We start from the raw sequence: 14,549 nt of genomic DNA, 5'->3' as shown, positions 1-14,549 counted from the left end.
GGAAGGTACCTTTACAGAATATGACGTTGTCATGTTACAACTGGGAAAACTGCATCTCAAGTTAGGCCCCAACTCTTCTGCGTTCTTCTCTTGAGGCTCCCTCTTGCTAATAATCCTTTCCTTCTCACTTGTCCAGATACTCCTCCTCCAGGAAGCCTCCCTGACTCTACAGCAGAACCCACAGTTTGTATGTTGTCATGTTTGCCCACAGAGGCAGATGGACCCCATCCAAGATTTGGTTCAATGTCAAGACTGATGATGCCACACGCACACTAAGAGGGAATGAAAAGGTTTATTATTTACATAACTGAGGTCTCTGCAGGAGCAGGGCTGGCTTCTCAAACAGGTCCAAAATGGCTTGAGAGAGCGAGGAAAGGAGATTGGCCTGGGTTTTTACTGTGGTGAGGGAGTGAGGCCAGGTGAGCATTTGTGAGGAAAGTGGCTTGCACGGTTCGAATCTCCCATGGACGCCAAAGGAGGCAGCACAGCACCCAGGCTTTCTTTTTTTTTTTATTACCAAGCTATGAGCTTGTCCAGGTGGGAGGCACAAGGGGAAGAGGGAGAGGGGACGGCTTAAAAGGTGTCAGCAGTCAAACATCAAAAACTGGGCTCAGGGCTTCCCTGGTGGCGCAGTGGTTGAGAGTCCGCCTGCCGATGCAGGGAACGCGGGTTCGTGCCCCGGTCCGGGAAGATCCCACATGCCGCGGAGTGGCTGGGCCCATAAGCCATGGCCGCTGAGACAGCACGTCTGGAGCCTGTGCTCCGCAACGAGAGAGGCCACGACAGTGAGAGGCCCACATAACGCAAAAAAAAAAAAAAAAAAACTGGGCTCAGACTCCTCATTACACATGTTATTCTCCTTGTTTACATTTCTAGGTGGGTCCCTTCTCTACTGGGAAGGGTTGGCATCGGTCAACTGAGGGATGAGATGAGGCTGTGGATGATAATGTCACTTACATCAGAGGATTCTGGACCTTTGGCATGAACTGGGGATTTCTCTTTCTGCATCTCTCCAGCCCAGAGACCCCTCCAGTCCCTTCATCCCTCCATTCCCATTCCATCTCCCCCAGATCTGTCTGACACTCCCCCGCATTCCTTAGCTTGGGCCCTCCCCCTACCAGGCACCCATGCTCCCACTCCCACATTCCCTCTGGACACTCCCCCAGAGTGGAAAAACCATCCCTCATCCCTTTCCTGCTCCCAGCCCTGGGATCGGACATGCTGGTCATTCCTGTTTGGGATGGCCGAAGAGATAACACCTGGCATGGAGCCCATCTGTCATCACAGGACTCTCAAAGCTGTTTCAGGTGGGGCCCCTGTCCACACTGAGTGTCCACCCTGGCCCCTGGGCTCCTGGCCCTGTCTGCTTCCTCCTTCTCTAAGAATGAGGTGGAGGACCCGGCAGCCAGCTGGAAGGAGAGCGAGGTAACTGTTCAACTTCCATCCAGGTCAGCTTCCTGTTCCTTGGCCCCACATGTCCTAACCCCTGGAGACTCTGGGCCGCAAAGCAGACCATGGAGAGAGGCTGGGCAGCTCTGAGAGTCAAAGCTTGGGAACAAATGCTGCTCCAAGGGCAGACAGGGATGAGTGTCCTCTCCCCAAACACCGCAGAGAACGCTGCTATCACAGCTGCTTTTGTTTAGGCATGTCTGGCTTTCTGACCAACATCTGGAGTTTGTCTCTTAAAGACACAGCTGTGGCCAGTGGCCTCCAGTCCTAGCTCTACCTCCCATGAGCTGCGTGACCTTGGACATCCATGTTCCTCCTTAAGTCAAATGAGGAGTCAAATGAGGCCAGGAGAATATGAGAGTCTGCAGGTGAAAGGATTCATAAGCACAAGTTCATCTCGAGTCCCTTCCCAGGCTCTGAATCTAATTCTGTACTCCTAATTCTTTGAATCTGATTTTGTACTCCTAATTCTTTATCTTTTTCCTTAAAGAGGGCTCCAAATTGTACAAGCTTCAAGGCCCCACAAAACCTAGATCTGCCCTGAGTATGGTACAAATGTTAATTATTAGCATAAGTGGTCAAGAAGGGCGGCTCAGATAACACAGGATTAAAATCCGAGTTGCATAGCCTTCAAGTTGCTTAACCTCCCTGAGCCCCAGTTTTCTCATCTTAAAAGAGATAACACCTCAAAGATTGCCGTGAGAATTTAATTTAATAATATTTGTGGGCTTCCCTGGTGGCGCAGTGGTTGAGAGTCTGCCTGCCGATGCAGGGGACACGGGTTCGTGCCCCGGTCCGGGAAGATCCCACATGCCACGGGGCGGCTGGGCCCGTGAGCCATGGCCGCTGAGCCTGTGCGTCTGGAGCCTGTGCTCTGCAACGGGAGAGGCCGCAACAGTGAGAGGCCCGCGTACCGCAAAAAAAAAAAAAAAAAAATTGTAACGCATAGTTTCTGCTGCACAAGCACTACTATATGGTGGTTTTCTTATTATCATAAACTCTCAGAGATAGGGGCTCTAAAATGAATTTCAAGGAAGTAAGAGCTGAGAACTGAACTCCTGGACCAAAATAAGAAAGCTCCTTTAGCCTAGAAAAAAGAATGGTCAGGGGAAAAATGGGTCTTTGTGCTGCAATAAGGGAAATCTTAGTCAGACTCAAGAAAATACAGAGTGATCTCTTTAAGTTCCCTTTCAGTTCGATTCTTCTGCGGATAACCAGGCCTTTGGGCCTCGCCCACCTAACTCCTCCACCTTGGCGCCACCCACTACACACCAGTGGGGGCTGGAGTCCCCCGCCGTCTCCAAACGCTCGGTTGGAGCCTGCGTGGTTGGAGGGGGCCTTTGGAATTCTGCTGGGCTGGGCCCTGAAGGCAAGGGTGGATGAGAAATGGGTCCAGTCTGGGCCCAGCTCCCTGGCCACGCAAACACTCTAAAGAGAAGGGACTTCTTTCCACATCTACCAGACATCCATGATACAAAATAGATATCAGAAGGAGCAGCCCTTTGGGGAAAACGCTGTCTTGTTGCTAATTACAGTTAGCGATGCTTGGTTATTACCAATGCTAAATATCTGTCTGATTTTGTTGAGCGACCATTCCCAGCTCGGATCAGGGTGGGTGGGAGCGAGTGGGCAAAAGAAAGAAATCTTGACAAGGACGGTGAAGAGCTGCGTACGAGGAAGAACGCCCAGAGACCGCTAACCTTCTCTCAGGGGCTCACAGCGCGGCGGAGGCGAGGGCATTCCAGCCAGTGGCTTGCGGATGTCGGCTCCCAGATGCGCCAACGCCGGGGCTCTCCAGCCGGACCCACAGAGGTGGCCGCGTCCGGAACGGCCTTTCCAGCGGCTGTAGCCTCCGCAGCAAAGCAGCGGGACAAATCCCACCCCCCGGCCCCGCCCGTCCAATCCATCTTGCTCGGGAGGCGACGCTTCTCGGGAGAAACAAGGGGCGGGGAGGGGTAATCCAAGCCTTCGGGGGCTCTGGACAGGTGTTTGGGGGAGAGGGCGGAGCCGGGTTAGGGAGGATAGAGAGGGAGGGGCGGTGCTGCCCCTTTAAGAGGAGGCGGCCGAGCCGGGACCTTTTCTCTTTCCCCGGAAGGAAAGCCTAGCCCCGGCTGGGCGCGCAAGGTGGGGAGGTGCGGGGCTGGGCGTGGAGAGGCGGGGCGCGCGCGGTGGGACCCCTCCTTCCCGTCCTCCTTGCTGTCGACAGGTCTGCCTGCCCAGATCCGCTGCCGAGCCCGGATCGGAGGCGACAGTGCGGCCAAGTGGGCGCGGCCGGCACGAGTTGGGGGGCAGGGTGCCCGGGGCAGGGGGGCGGTGACCCGGGACAGTGCAGGCGGGAGAACAGACCCGCGGACCTCAGAGGGGAATCTGAGAGCTCAGACCGTGAGCGGACGTGAAACTGGCCAGGGCTGGGGGCCAGAAATTGATCAGCGCTTCGGGGCTCAATTAAGCGGACGCCAGAGTGTTCTCCGGTGGCGCGGGGGATCAGGTGAACAGGTCCTCACTCCCAGCTCCACGCCCTCACGCGCTCTCGCCCGGGCCCCGGCTCCCGTCCGCAGCCATGGGCCCCGGCCCCAGCCGCGCCGCCCGCGTCCTACGCCCGATGTTCTGCGCGCTCGCCTTGATGGTGGCCGCCAGCGACCGCGTCGCCTCCGCCTTCAACCTGGACACCCGATTCCTGGTGGTGAAGGAGGCCGGGAACCCGGGCAGCCTCTTCGGCTACTCGGTCGCCCTCCATCGGCAGACGGAGCGGCAGCAGCGTTACCTGTAAGTGAAACTGGCCGGGGTGGGATGGGAGAGTGTGTGAACAGGGTGCGGATCCCGAGTGGAGTCCAAGCCCTGGGCCAGCTGGCTTCCAGGCTCGCAGGCCTCCAGCTCTGGGGATAGACGATTAAGGGAGCGGGGACCTAGGCAGCCCTTCTGCTGCCGAGGCTTGGCGGGAAGTAAAGGGATTGGGTGTGGGATGGGGGCAGTAATTATTGGCAAGTGCTGACCCGGCCAGAACCTGTCTAGACTCAGCCCCTCAGGCCTTTAAACCTCTCTTGAGAGTAGAAGTGGGGTCCCCGTTTCCTGACCCCCCTCCCATTCAGTGAACTGGGTGCTTAGTATACCGAATGCCTCTTCTCTCCAGGGCTGGGAACTGGGGAAAACTGCAAGATAAACACCTTTCCCTTTTCCTGGGAAGAACCTACGGGGACATGCATTTAAGCCCGCCCCCACCTCGCACATAGTCTGCGGCCCCGCCAGCCACACCCTCTGCAGAACCACACTGAAGGGCCTTCTCAAATGCTTGGCGGTTGGAAAGTGAAGTGATGGGCGAGTCTGGGCGTTTGGAGCTGTCCAGGCGCTCCTTCTGACCCCTTGAGGATGCAGAAGTAGAAGTGAGAGGAGCTGCTGTCCCAACTCCTGCTTGGTCTTCTGCAACCTGCCCCCACCCCCAGCAGTGATGCCCTCCCACCAGACGTCCTCCTCGCATTCCATGGATTCATGTTGAATCTTCAACCCTGAGTGTGTTTGTTTTGGTCTCAGGAGGGAAATAGTGTTTTTCTCTTTCTTCTGTTCTCCTTCCCCAACAGCTGCAAGGAGGAGAAAGAGCTAGGCAGAGGGGAGAGAGGGGAAGGAGCGCATCCAGCTGCTTGTGTTGCCACCCCCGCCCCCCTTAGTCATGCCCAGTGGGGCATGTCCAAGTTTGAGAAGTTTCTCTGCATGGGCTCAGCGTGCTGAGGTTGGCAGTTAGGGGAAGAGGCCGCTGGGGAAGGTGAGGCTGCCACGGGAGGGAAGGTTGTTAGGACGGGACAGGCAGGCCCTCTTTGGGCAGTAGCCCTTCTGGTTGACCTCCCGAGATGTCAAACCCTGCTGAGCAAGAGGACATGGTCGGATAAAGGGTGTGTTGAAGCCTTTCTCAACTCTGGCTGGAACCTGCAGAAACTTGAGGAAGTTGCAATGTCCAAAGTTCAGACTGCCCCAGCCTTGTTCCCTGCCCTCCTGGTCCAGCCCCTGCCCAGGCCACCTACCTACTTGGCCTCAATTCCATCTAGCTTCTGCAGAGGCTAGGGCCACCACACCCTTCCCAGCCTGGCCCCAGCAGCTGCGGTCTGGCCTTAGCCACTCTTCCATCTTTTGGAGACCCTAAGTGATCATCAGCACACGTTTCTATGTTGGTGCTCTTTCTGCCCCAGCCCAGAAAAAGATTTTCCGATTTTCAGTGCTGAATCTGCATGATATGAGGCAATGGAGTGTAAAGAGAATATCAGAAAAGCAAGGGTAAATAATGCAAAGCTGGAGTAAATCATAGATTCTGTAATCACACACACACCCCCTTTTTTTTTCGCTGTGTGACCTTAAGCAGGATATTTCTCTTCTCTGGGCCAGTTTTCCCCAAGGAGAGGTTGGGTCTGGATCTATGTACTCCTTCCTGCCTCTGTTGGCAACTTGGCACTGTGGAGAAAGAAGAGGCTCCCGAGTCCCATTGCCAGTTTCCTGTCTTGAATCTGTCACTAATACCTGAGTCTTAATTATCTTACACGTCAGGGGGAGGGGAGCCACATGCCTTCTTCATGGGGTGATGGTGGGCTTTTAATGAGATAATTTGTGTAAACTGCTCTGCATATGCCTTCTTCGCCCAGGGGCAGCTGAGGGCTCTTGTGCTGAAGCTGGGACCTGGATGCGCCCTCACTAACCAAGGACCTCACCCAAGAGGGCTGAGCAGAGGGGTCCCACTTTTCTTCCTGGGCAGCTAGAGATGGCATTAGGCCTGCCAGGAGCCCGGAAGTTTCTAAAACTAATGAATCTCGGAGAGGCAGGTAGTCTAGATAGCGTTCTGGGGGACTCACTTGGGTATCCTCAGACTTTTCCAGGGGTGGTTCTGCATCTTGGGTCATCTCCTCATCTCACTGAATTCTGCCCCGTGACCCTTTGGGAGAATCAGCTGGGCCAGCTGGGCTGAGCTACAGCCAGCTGTATAGCCAGATGTAAACAGCTGCCTGAGTGCACAGCCCAGGGCATCCAGCAAGTCAAGTGGCGGTTTTGTTAGCTTCAAAGTCCCTTTGGAAAAGGGGGAGGGTTCATGATCCTGAGCGAAGTCTTAGCCTGAAGTTCACTGAAGGTTTTCAGGAGATGCAGGGATCCTGGAAAGTGTGTGCAAAATCTTGAGTGTGTGTGCCTTGTTCTGGGGCCTGGAGGAGGGGAGAGCATAGCTTTCGTTATGTTCTCAAAGATGGCCTTATTCCAGGAATGGTTAAAAACCCAGGTGTGTCTTTGTTCCCCATCACCTTCATCTCTAGACTGAGGTTCCATGCCCACAACATCGGAGGCTTACTGCAACCCCAGTCCCAATTTCGCAGCCTCTGGAGTGAGGGGTCAGGAGCAGGACAGGGAGCCAAGGTTCTCTGGGCTTCTTGGTGAGATACGTGAGGACCCCTGGGTGAGCAGAGGGACTATTCCTCGGGGAGATGGTCACTGACCTCCCCCCCTTCCCCCAGCACCTGTTCTGTCATTCCCTCCTGGGAATCCAGGTGTCCTGGTCCGGCCTGACCTTGTGGGCTATGGGACATACCTCTGGGGCTCTTGCCTGGAAATGAGGGTGTCTGGGATGCCTGGGGCGGGGGTGGCTGCAGCTCCTGGAAGATGAGGTCATACCTGAGGTAGGCAGGAACTAGGCTTACTTGCTCTCCTAAAACATGTTTCCCTGGGCAGGGTAGGCACCTGGCAGCCTCCAAGGCTCGTGCCAGAGGAAATGGGCATAGCCGCTGTGGCTGCAAGCAGAAGGCGGGGATGCGTAGTGTCCTTTTTCTCTGGCTGTCTCCAATGACCAGGCCAAGCCAGAGAGCTTAAAACTGGGCAGGAGGTAAGGGAAGCCTGATCTTGTAGAAATGAAGTGAAAGGGGCTTGGTCAGAACTAAACAAAGAAGGAAGAGGATGGCGGTAACAGCAAGGGAGATTGAGGTTAAATGACATGAAGAATGCCCTAAGGGATCAATGTGGAAAAATACTAAGGAGCCAGGGAAAGGGAGAAGAAATGAGAAACACAGCCTTGTTCTTTATTGTTGGAGGCTTGAGCAAGGCCTCTTTCTCCTGTCCTCTCTCATTCTCTCTCTTTCTCCGGCTTGTTGCTCTGATTCTAGGGCTGCGTCACCAGAGGGGAAAGGGAGCTGGGGGGCAGCGTAGGGAGAAGTAAGGCGGGGATTGAGAGGACTGCAGTTTCAGCGACCGCAGGAGAAGCCTCTGGGGACATGGCTAACTCAGTCAGGGGGATTGGCACAGAGCTGGGATCCAGGCATCTGAGAGCTGCCCCCAACCCACCCCAGGGCTCAGAGCTGGAGTGGGCCCCCTCCCCAACTGGCTTCCTGGCCTAAGGAGTAAGGCATGGGGGCCCGCTGGACCCTCATTGTTAACTGAAGTCTTTCCACTGGGGCTACCCCAGTGCCTTCCTGAGGTGAGGAGTCTGGGAAGTTGAATTCTACAGGCCGTTTCTCTGAGCATCACCCCACCCCAGTATCCCTCAGGGGGCCTTCTTCTCTGGGGTGAGCCAGCCTGGTGCCCTGACACCCCTGGGCCCCATTCCCCTGCCTCCTCTGATTCCACTGCTTTCTACCTGGCTGTTCATTAGCTTTGAGCTGCCCCAGGAAGAGTGATGGGGCAGGAGTGAGAAAGTGCTTCTCCAGAACTTGGGGCTCAGGGGCCTCCACAAAGGCCAGGAGGGGCTGTCTGGCCGGAGCCTAAGGATAGGGTGAAGAGGCAGCTGTTTGAAAGCCCTTGCGAGGTCATTTTATTCATCTCCCTACCTCCTGGAAAGTCACCTGCTCCCACCCAGCCCAGCCTGACTCCAGGAAGGAGGCAGTCCCGTCTCCTTTCCTCCTTGCTCCCAGAGCTGGGCACAGTCTCCCACGTAGCATCCCACTTCTGGCTGCTGCTGGGAGGGTGACCTCAGTGGTGGTTTCAGAGGGATCAGCTTCTCGACTCTTTGATCTGGACCAGATCCAACAGCAGGAGCAATGTGCTCATTTGCATAGTAACTTACATTCATTTGCATACCAGTAAGAGCTTTCCCACCCTCTGGATTTTCCCACACCTGACTGTGGCTGGAGGAAGCTGGACCCGGCCCTCTGTGCACCCTCCTTCCCCCATCTACTCCCAGTCCTCTGGCCGTAGACCCATTGGATCCTGGGCTGGGAGCCAGAGGGCCTTAAAGGGCCTCTAAGCAGGCCAAGTAGGAGCTAAAAATACTCCAGGGAGGTGGGAGGTGCTCTCTGTGGAATCTCTGAGGAGGGAGGGGCCTGGGATGCGGGGGGGTGCTGGGATTAGGACCCTGCCCCACCGCCCATCAATGGGCACAAGGCTGGTGCGGGGTGAGAGTGGAGAGGGTATAGGTGGTAAGGGGATTTATGTCAATCCAATTGCTATTCATGCCCAGCTCTGCCTGCTCTGTACCACAGGAGGCAAAGAGGCGGGGACCCTCAGGCCACTCCCTCTAAGATGAGGGAGCTGGGAGGGCGTGGCCACCCTGTTCCTCAGCCACCTCCCACCCTGACAACTTGGGCCCAGAGAGCTGTAGGCACGGCAACACTTCCCTTGCATGGCTCGCCCTGGAATGCAACCTGGGCTCTCCAGGGACCCCTTGCCCACTGAGGCCTGGACCCACCCCTTCAAGGTCATTGTAGCCAACCCCCAGCTGCCACCTCCAGCCAAATCTGGGCTCCCACCGTCGAATGACTAGCTGCCAGTGCCCCACCCCAACCTGACTGACTGCCTTAGGCCGTGGATCCTCTGCCCCATCTGAACACCTGAACTAGTCTGCTCTGTGCCTGTGCTTCAGGTCCCCTAACCCAGTGGGGCAGAAATTCCTGGGTCCCCGGAGCAAGGCCTGGGGGTGTGCTAGGGCCAGTCCTGGTACCACAAGAAAGCAGAACGACAGTGCTCACGTTGGCCTTGGCTTCATAGTCGGGAGGCCCTTTCAAAGAATGAACCCACTTTTTCCCCCAACAACCCTGGAGGGTGGTGGGACAGCTGCTGTCCCATTTTACAGATGAGGCACTCACAGCTCAGAGAGGGAAAAGAAATTGTCCCTTGAGGCAGAACAGACCTAGAACCAGGCCCTTCAGCTCCAAGGCTGAGATATTCCTTTCCCACAGGCAGCAGCTCCCCTCTCGCACCTGTCAGGCTGGGGGCGGATGCCCATGGGTGGTCAGGCAGTGGACTCGCTAGGCACCCCACCCAGCCCAGACAGAGGGTGACTAACAGGGCCTGGCTGCCACACTGGCCCCCTGCCAGCCTTCCTGCCGGAGCTCCCAGCCCTGCTCTGCTTAGAGAAGCTCTACCCCTGCCCCCAGGAACCCTTCCCCAGGGTGAGGTCTGAGCTGAGAGGTGAGGTGCAGGCAGAGTCCCCTTCCCGGCACCCCCAGGCAGCGCATTCCTGACACCCAGTGGGCCGAGGCACCCAGGCCCTGGCATGCCCGGGCCCTGCCCTGCCCGCTCCCGGCAGCCCTCACTCTCAGGTCCCAGGCAGGAGCTGCAGGCAGGGCTGTTGCTCTGCACGCGCAGACTCTGGCAGGGGGCCTGGCGCCCAGGTTCTGAGCTGGGCGCCTCAGGTGACAGCACTGCTGGGGCCGGATGGAGGGGTACCTACCTAGGAGGTGCCTGCCACCCAGGAGGCTGGGTCCAGCAGGACTGACGAGGTGGTCTTGGCAGAACGTCCAGAGGCTGCAGACAGATGATGCTGGGAGAGCAAGGGGGTGGTAGAGCTGGGTTCTCAAACTGTGGTGTGAATATTTGGGGTGCATGTTAAATAAGCAGGTTCCAGGGCTCCACCCCCAGATTCAATCCAGGTTGTCTGTGATGGGCTGAGGAATCTGCCTTTTTAACAAATATCGCAGGGATTTTTGATTCTGGTGGTCCAAGAACTGTCTTTTGAGATGATATTTCAAAGCTGATCACCGCCTTCCTCTCCTCTAGTCACCTCTCTGGTATGGGAAGGGCTGCTAGAGCCCTAAGAACCTTGCAGAGACTTGCAGTTGGTGTCCCTAAAGAGGGGTTCCAGGCAGGCTGGGGACAAGGTGATTTTTAGTCCTCACGCATCCCTATTCTCATGCCCAGCAGCAAGAACTCTGCCCCGGGGCCACACTGTCCAAAGTGTCAGGTACCCAGCTCCCCTGCCACCACCCCTGTACCTCATATGTCTGTCTCAACAGGGGTGGGGGGGGACAGTAGACATCGCCCAGGTCACATAAGGGCCCTGCTGACCTCAGCTCACCCAGCTCCGGTTTAGGGTCAGTTGTCCTTTCCTGCCCACATTCTTCAGCGCCCGCCCCCGGATCTAAGTCCTCAGATGTGGCTCAAAGAGGTAGGACCAGGACTCCCCCAGCCTTGCTCTCTTCCCCTCTGGCTTCATCTCAGAGGCCAAGCATTCCTTCCCAAACCCAGATCTGATTATGTCACTCAGATGCCAAAACAGTTCTTCCAAAACCGAGATCTGGCCATGTCGCTCCCTTGCTTGAAATCCCTCCGTGGCTGCCCTTCCCACCCTGCCTCTTGTCCCTCCCCGTGTTTCTGGCCTCCAGCTGTACCGAGGGCCTTGCAGGTCCCTGAGTCACTCTCTTGCTCATGCTTCCCGGCTCTTGCACAGGCCAGACCTTGGCCTACAGAGCCCCTCCTCCCCTTCTTCACCTGGTAAGCCCTGGTCATCAGACTCAGGCCAGGGTCCCCTCTTCTGTGGGCCTCCCTGATTGCCCCCCACGCAGAGTCTGGGCTGGTTTGCTCCCTGCTTTCCTCTCATGAGGCACTGACCACAGGTGTCTGTCTCCTCGCCTGGCTTCCCCTACCCTGGGCACTCCTCGAGGGCAGGGGCGGGGAGCCATTCATCTCCCGACGGCAGAGCCTGGCACAGAGCGGATGCCCGGCCCACACACATTCAGCAGTGAGTTGTTTGAAGCGGGCTTTGGGGACTACGGGCCCGGGTCTACCTACCTTCTTGCCCCCAGGCTCCTGGCTGGCGCCCCCCGGGACCTTGCTGTGCCTGATGGCTATACCAACCAGACCGGTGCTGTGTACCTGTGCCCACTCACTGCCCACAAGAACGACTGTGAACGGATGGACATTGCAGAGAAAAGTGAGCAGGGGGACAGGAGCCTGGTGGAGGGCGTGGCACAGAGAGGATGACTGGAAGAGACAGAAGGCTCACCCGGGTAGCTTCCAGTCCCTTCTTGTCCGGCTGGGAAGAGGGAGTCCTAGAGTGGGACCAGATGGGATTTGTGGAGCTCGGACTATGATGGGCTGGAGAAGGCGGGGAAGGAGGGCTGCCCTGCTGGAGTGGAAGGTCCGGGAGAGACCAACCCCTGCCCCCTGGGTGCTCTTGATGCTGGGAGGGTGGGGTGAGGTGCCCTGGCTCATGACCCCTCCCATGCCCACAGGTGACCCTGACCATCACATTATTGAGGACATGTGGCTCGGGGTGACTGTGGCCAGCCAGGGCCCTGCGGGCAGAGTCCTGGTAAGTGGGCGCTCGCCGTCGGTGTCCCCCTCCAACCCTCTCCTTCGTCTCCCAGGAGCTTCGGAGGGAGGCAGAGGGCAGGAGAAGGGTCCGTTGTGCATGAGCTGGTGCCTTGCAAATGTCCATTTCTGTGGCTGTACGTCTCCACGGCATGTGTGTCCCTTCATCCTGCACTTGTAGCAGGGGCTGGGGGTAGGGAGGGTGTCTGGCGCTCTCCAAGGGCCAGCCTGGGTCCTTTCTGAAGCACCCACTGCCCGCCCCCACGGGGGGGGGGGGTGTTCACCCTCCGTAGGAATGAGCTGAGGGAACTGTGAGATGGAAAGGGCAGGGAGGGCCTCAGGCAGTGCGGCCTGGGCGCGCTCCTTCCGGGGAGGCCGGCTGGTGGAAGAGGCACAGCCCTGCTGCCCCAGCTCACCCGGCTGGGCTTTGGGGCCCCCTCCCTGCTGTCAGCTGTCGCCTCCTCAATTTCTGAGTCCCAGATAGACAATTTATTTTTCATCTTTAAATTCATGTAACATTTGCATACAGTGAATGTACAAATTTTGTTTCAGTTGCGTTTTGACGACTGAACTGCGTTTATACAACTGTGTAACCAACACCCACTAAAGAAATAGCATATTTACATCATTCCAGAAAGCCCACTCCTTTCCAGTCAACCGTCACCCCCATAGCCGTCACCTTTGGATCACGTTGTGATTTCTGTCACCTTTGAACACTGTCATAAGCTCTGGGTTTGACCAGTTCACTGAAACACCCTTTCTAGTCTTTTGTTAAGGATGGTGTGGGTCCAGGTTTCCACTTAAGTCAGTTCTAGATCCTGGGTCCTTCAGCAGTTTTCTGCTCACCCATCCATTCATTCAGTCCGTTTTTGGTGAGCACGTCCTGTGTGCCCTGCACTGAGCCCGCACTACAAACCTTGTAGTTACCCGGGACAGGCTCAGGCCAGTACGAGCATGGGTTTGGCTCACAGCTGGACGGGGACACAGATGGCGAGCAAACAAGAACTAGGCCTGGTTCTGGGTTTCCCCTGGCCCCTGGCTGTTTTTGCAAATACCCTATTCTGATTGATTGAGCACCTCCCATGTGCAGGGAGAAGCTTCAAGAGAGGCAGCACAGCCTGACACTTAGGAGCTCAGACCCCGGAGCCCCGACAGCCTTCGTTTGAACATCCCCTGCCTCTCTCTAGATGTGAGATCTTAAGCAGGTTTCTCAGTTCTCTGTGCCTCAGTTTCCTTATCTAAAATGGGGAAGATAATTATCCCTACTCCATAGGGCTGGTAGGAGGCTTAAAAGAATGAATATGTGAAGAGCTCAGACTTGTGTCTGGCATACGGTCAGCACTCAGTAAGTGTCAGCCGCTGCTGCTGTGGTTGTTGTTATTCTAATACTGACCTTTCATTAAGAGGGCGAGGCCATCAGGGGACAGCAGAGACGCAAATTCCTAACCTGCTCTGTGTCTAGCTCCTTTTATTTATTTATTTTTTATTATTATTATTTTTTTAAATTTTATTTATTTATTTTTTACTTATTTATTTATGGCTGTGTTGGGTCATCGTTTCTGTGCGTGGGCTTTCTCTAGTTGCGGCGAGCGGGGGCCACTCTTCATCGCGGTGTGCGGGCCTCTCACTGTCGCGGCCTCTCGTTGCGGAGCACAGGCTCCAGACGCGCAGGCTCAGTAGTTGTGGCTCACGGGCCCAGTTGCTCCGCGGCATGTGGGATCTTCCCAGACCAGGGCTCGAACCCGTGTCCCCCGCATTGGCAGGCAGATTCTCAACCACTGCGCCACCAGGGAAGCCCTGTGTCTAGCTCCTTTTAGACCCAAGGGCCTGAACCCCACATTCTCTCATCCTTTTCCCTTTTCGTTTTGCCAAGATCCCTCAGCCACTCTCAACTCCAGTACCTTCTGGCCTTCCAGAAGTGTTCTCAGCCTTCAGAGCAGGTTTTTGAATTCTGGAAAGGCAATGCAGGTCCAAGCACCACTGTGGGAAGAAAGAAAAGCTGGGAGACCTCTTTCCACTCCCCTCCTGCAAAGCCAGAGGCGCACAGGGCTGTGGAGACACTGCTCCTGAGTCCATGCCGCGGGCTCAGCTGTGTGCGTTGGGGGGGGCTGGGGTCCCCAGGTCTGTGCCCACCGCTACACCCAGGTGTTGTGGTCGGGGTCGGAGGACCAGCGGCGCATGGTGGGCAAGTGCTATGTGAGGGGCAACGACCTGGAGCTGGACCCCAGTGACGACTGGCAGACCTACCACAACGAGATGTGCAACAGCAACACCGACTACCTGGAGACCGGCATGTGTCAGCTGGGCGCCAGCGGCGGCTTCACCCAAAACACTGTGTACTTTGGCGCTCCTGGTGCCTACAACTGGAAAGGTGGGGACCGTGGGGGGAGGGAAGGGGGCAGAGGCCACCACCCCGTTAGGCCCGAGGGCAGCCTGCCAGAGCCTCCACACGAGAGGGCAGAGGAGAGCATTCGTTTGCCAACACCAGCAGCTACCTCGACCTCTGCTATTTTAAAGTGCTTACTAGGTACCAGAGGCTTTACACCTATTCTCTGAATTAATCTTAAAATACGAGTATTATTATACTCATTTTACAGAAAACTGAGCCTCAGGGAGGT

At 56.4% G+C, this 14,549-nt stretch overlaps 1 protein-coding gene and 1 long non-coding RNA gene across 4 annotated transcripts in view; one reads left to right on the top strand and one right to left on the bottom strand.

Annotated features, from left to right (window-relative positions):
* Window positions 1–273: 273 nt before the first annotated feature.
* On the bottom strand, window positions 274–3,277 carry LOC137212688 (uncharacterized). The gene is made up of 2 exons (XR_010937586.1): window positions 3,150–3,277; window positions 274–755 (listed from the first exon to the last, which is right to left on the bottom strand). It is a non-coding gene; the product is annotated as an uncharacterized lncRNA (long non-coding RNA).
* A 254-nt stretch (window positions 3,278–3,531) lies between these two features.
* ITGA3 (integrin subunit alpha 3) overlaps window positions 3,532–14,549 on the top strand; it is a 29,620-nt gene continuing 18,602 nt past the window's right edge. For 2 of the 3 annotated variants that reach the window (XM_067716350.1, XM_067716351.1), the window contains exons 1-4: window positions 4,010–4,215; window positions 11,424–11,551; window positions 11,853–11,932; window positions 14,053–14,302. In XM_067716350.1, coding sequence (XP_067572451.1) covers window positions 4,010–4,215; window positions 11,424–11,551; window positions 11,853–11,932; window positions 14,053–14,302 — 664 coding nt within the window. Of the gene's footprint in view, window positions 3,574–4,007; window positions 4,216–11,423; window positions 11,552–11,852; window positions 11,933–14,052; window positions 14,303–14,549 lie in introns of those variants that run through there. The other variant, XM_067716349.1, reaches the window with a different exon arrangement.

This window comes from Pseudorca crassidens, chromosome 19 (genome assembly GCF_039906515.1).
Source record: "Pseudorca crassidens isolate mPseCra1 chromosome 19, mPseCra1.hap1, whole genome shotgun sequence".
In the NCBI taxonomy this organism is placed as follows: domain Eukaryota; kingdom Metazoa; phylum Chordata; class Mammalia; order Artiodactyla; family Delphinidae; genus Pseudorca; species Pseudorca crassidens.
The sequence above is the reverse complement of the archived record's forward strand: the minus strand, read 5'-3'. Positions and strand labels throughout refer to the sequence as shown.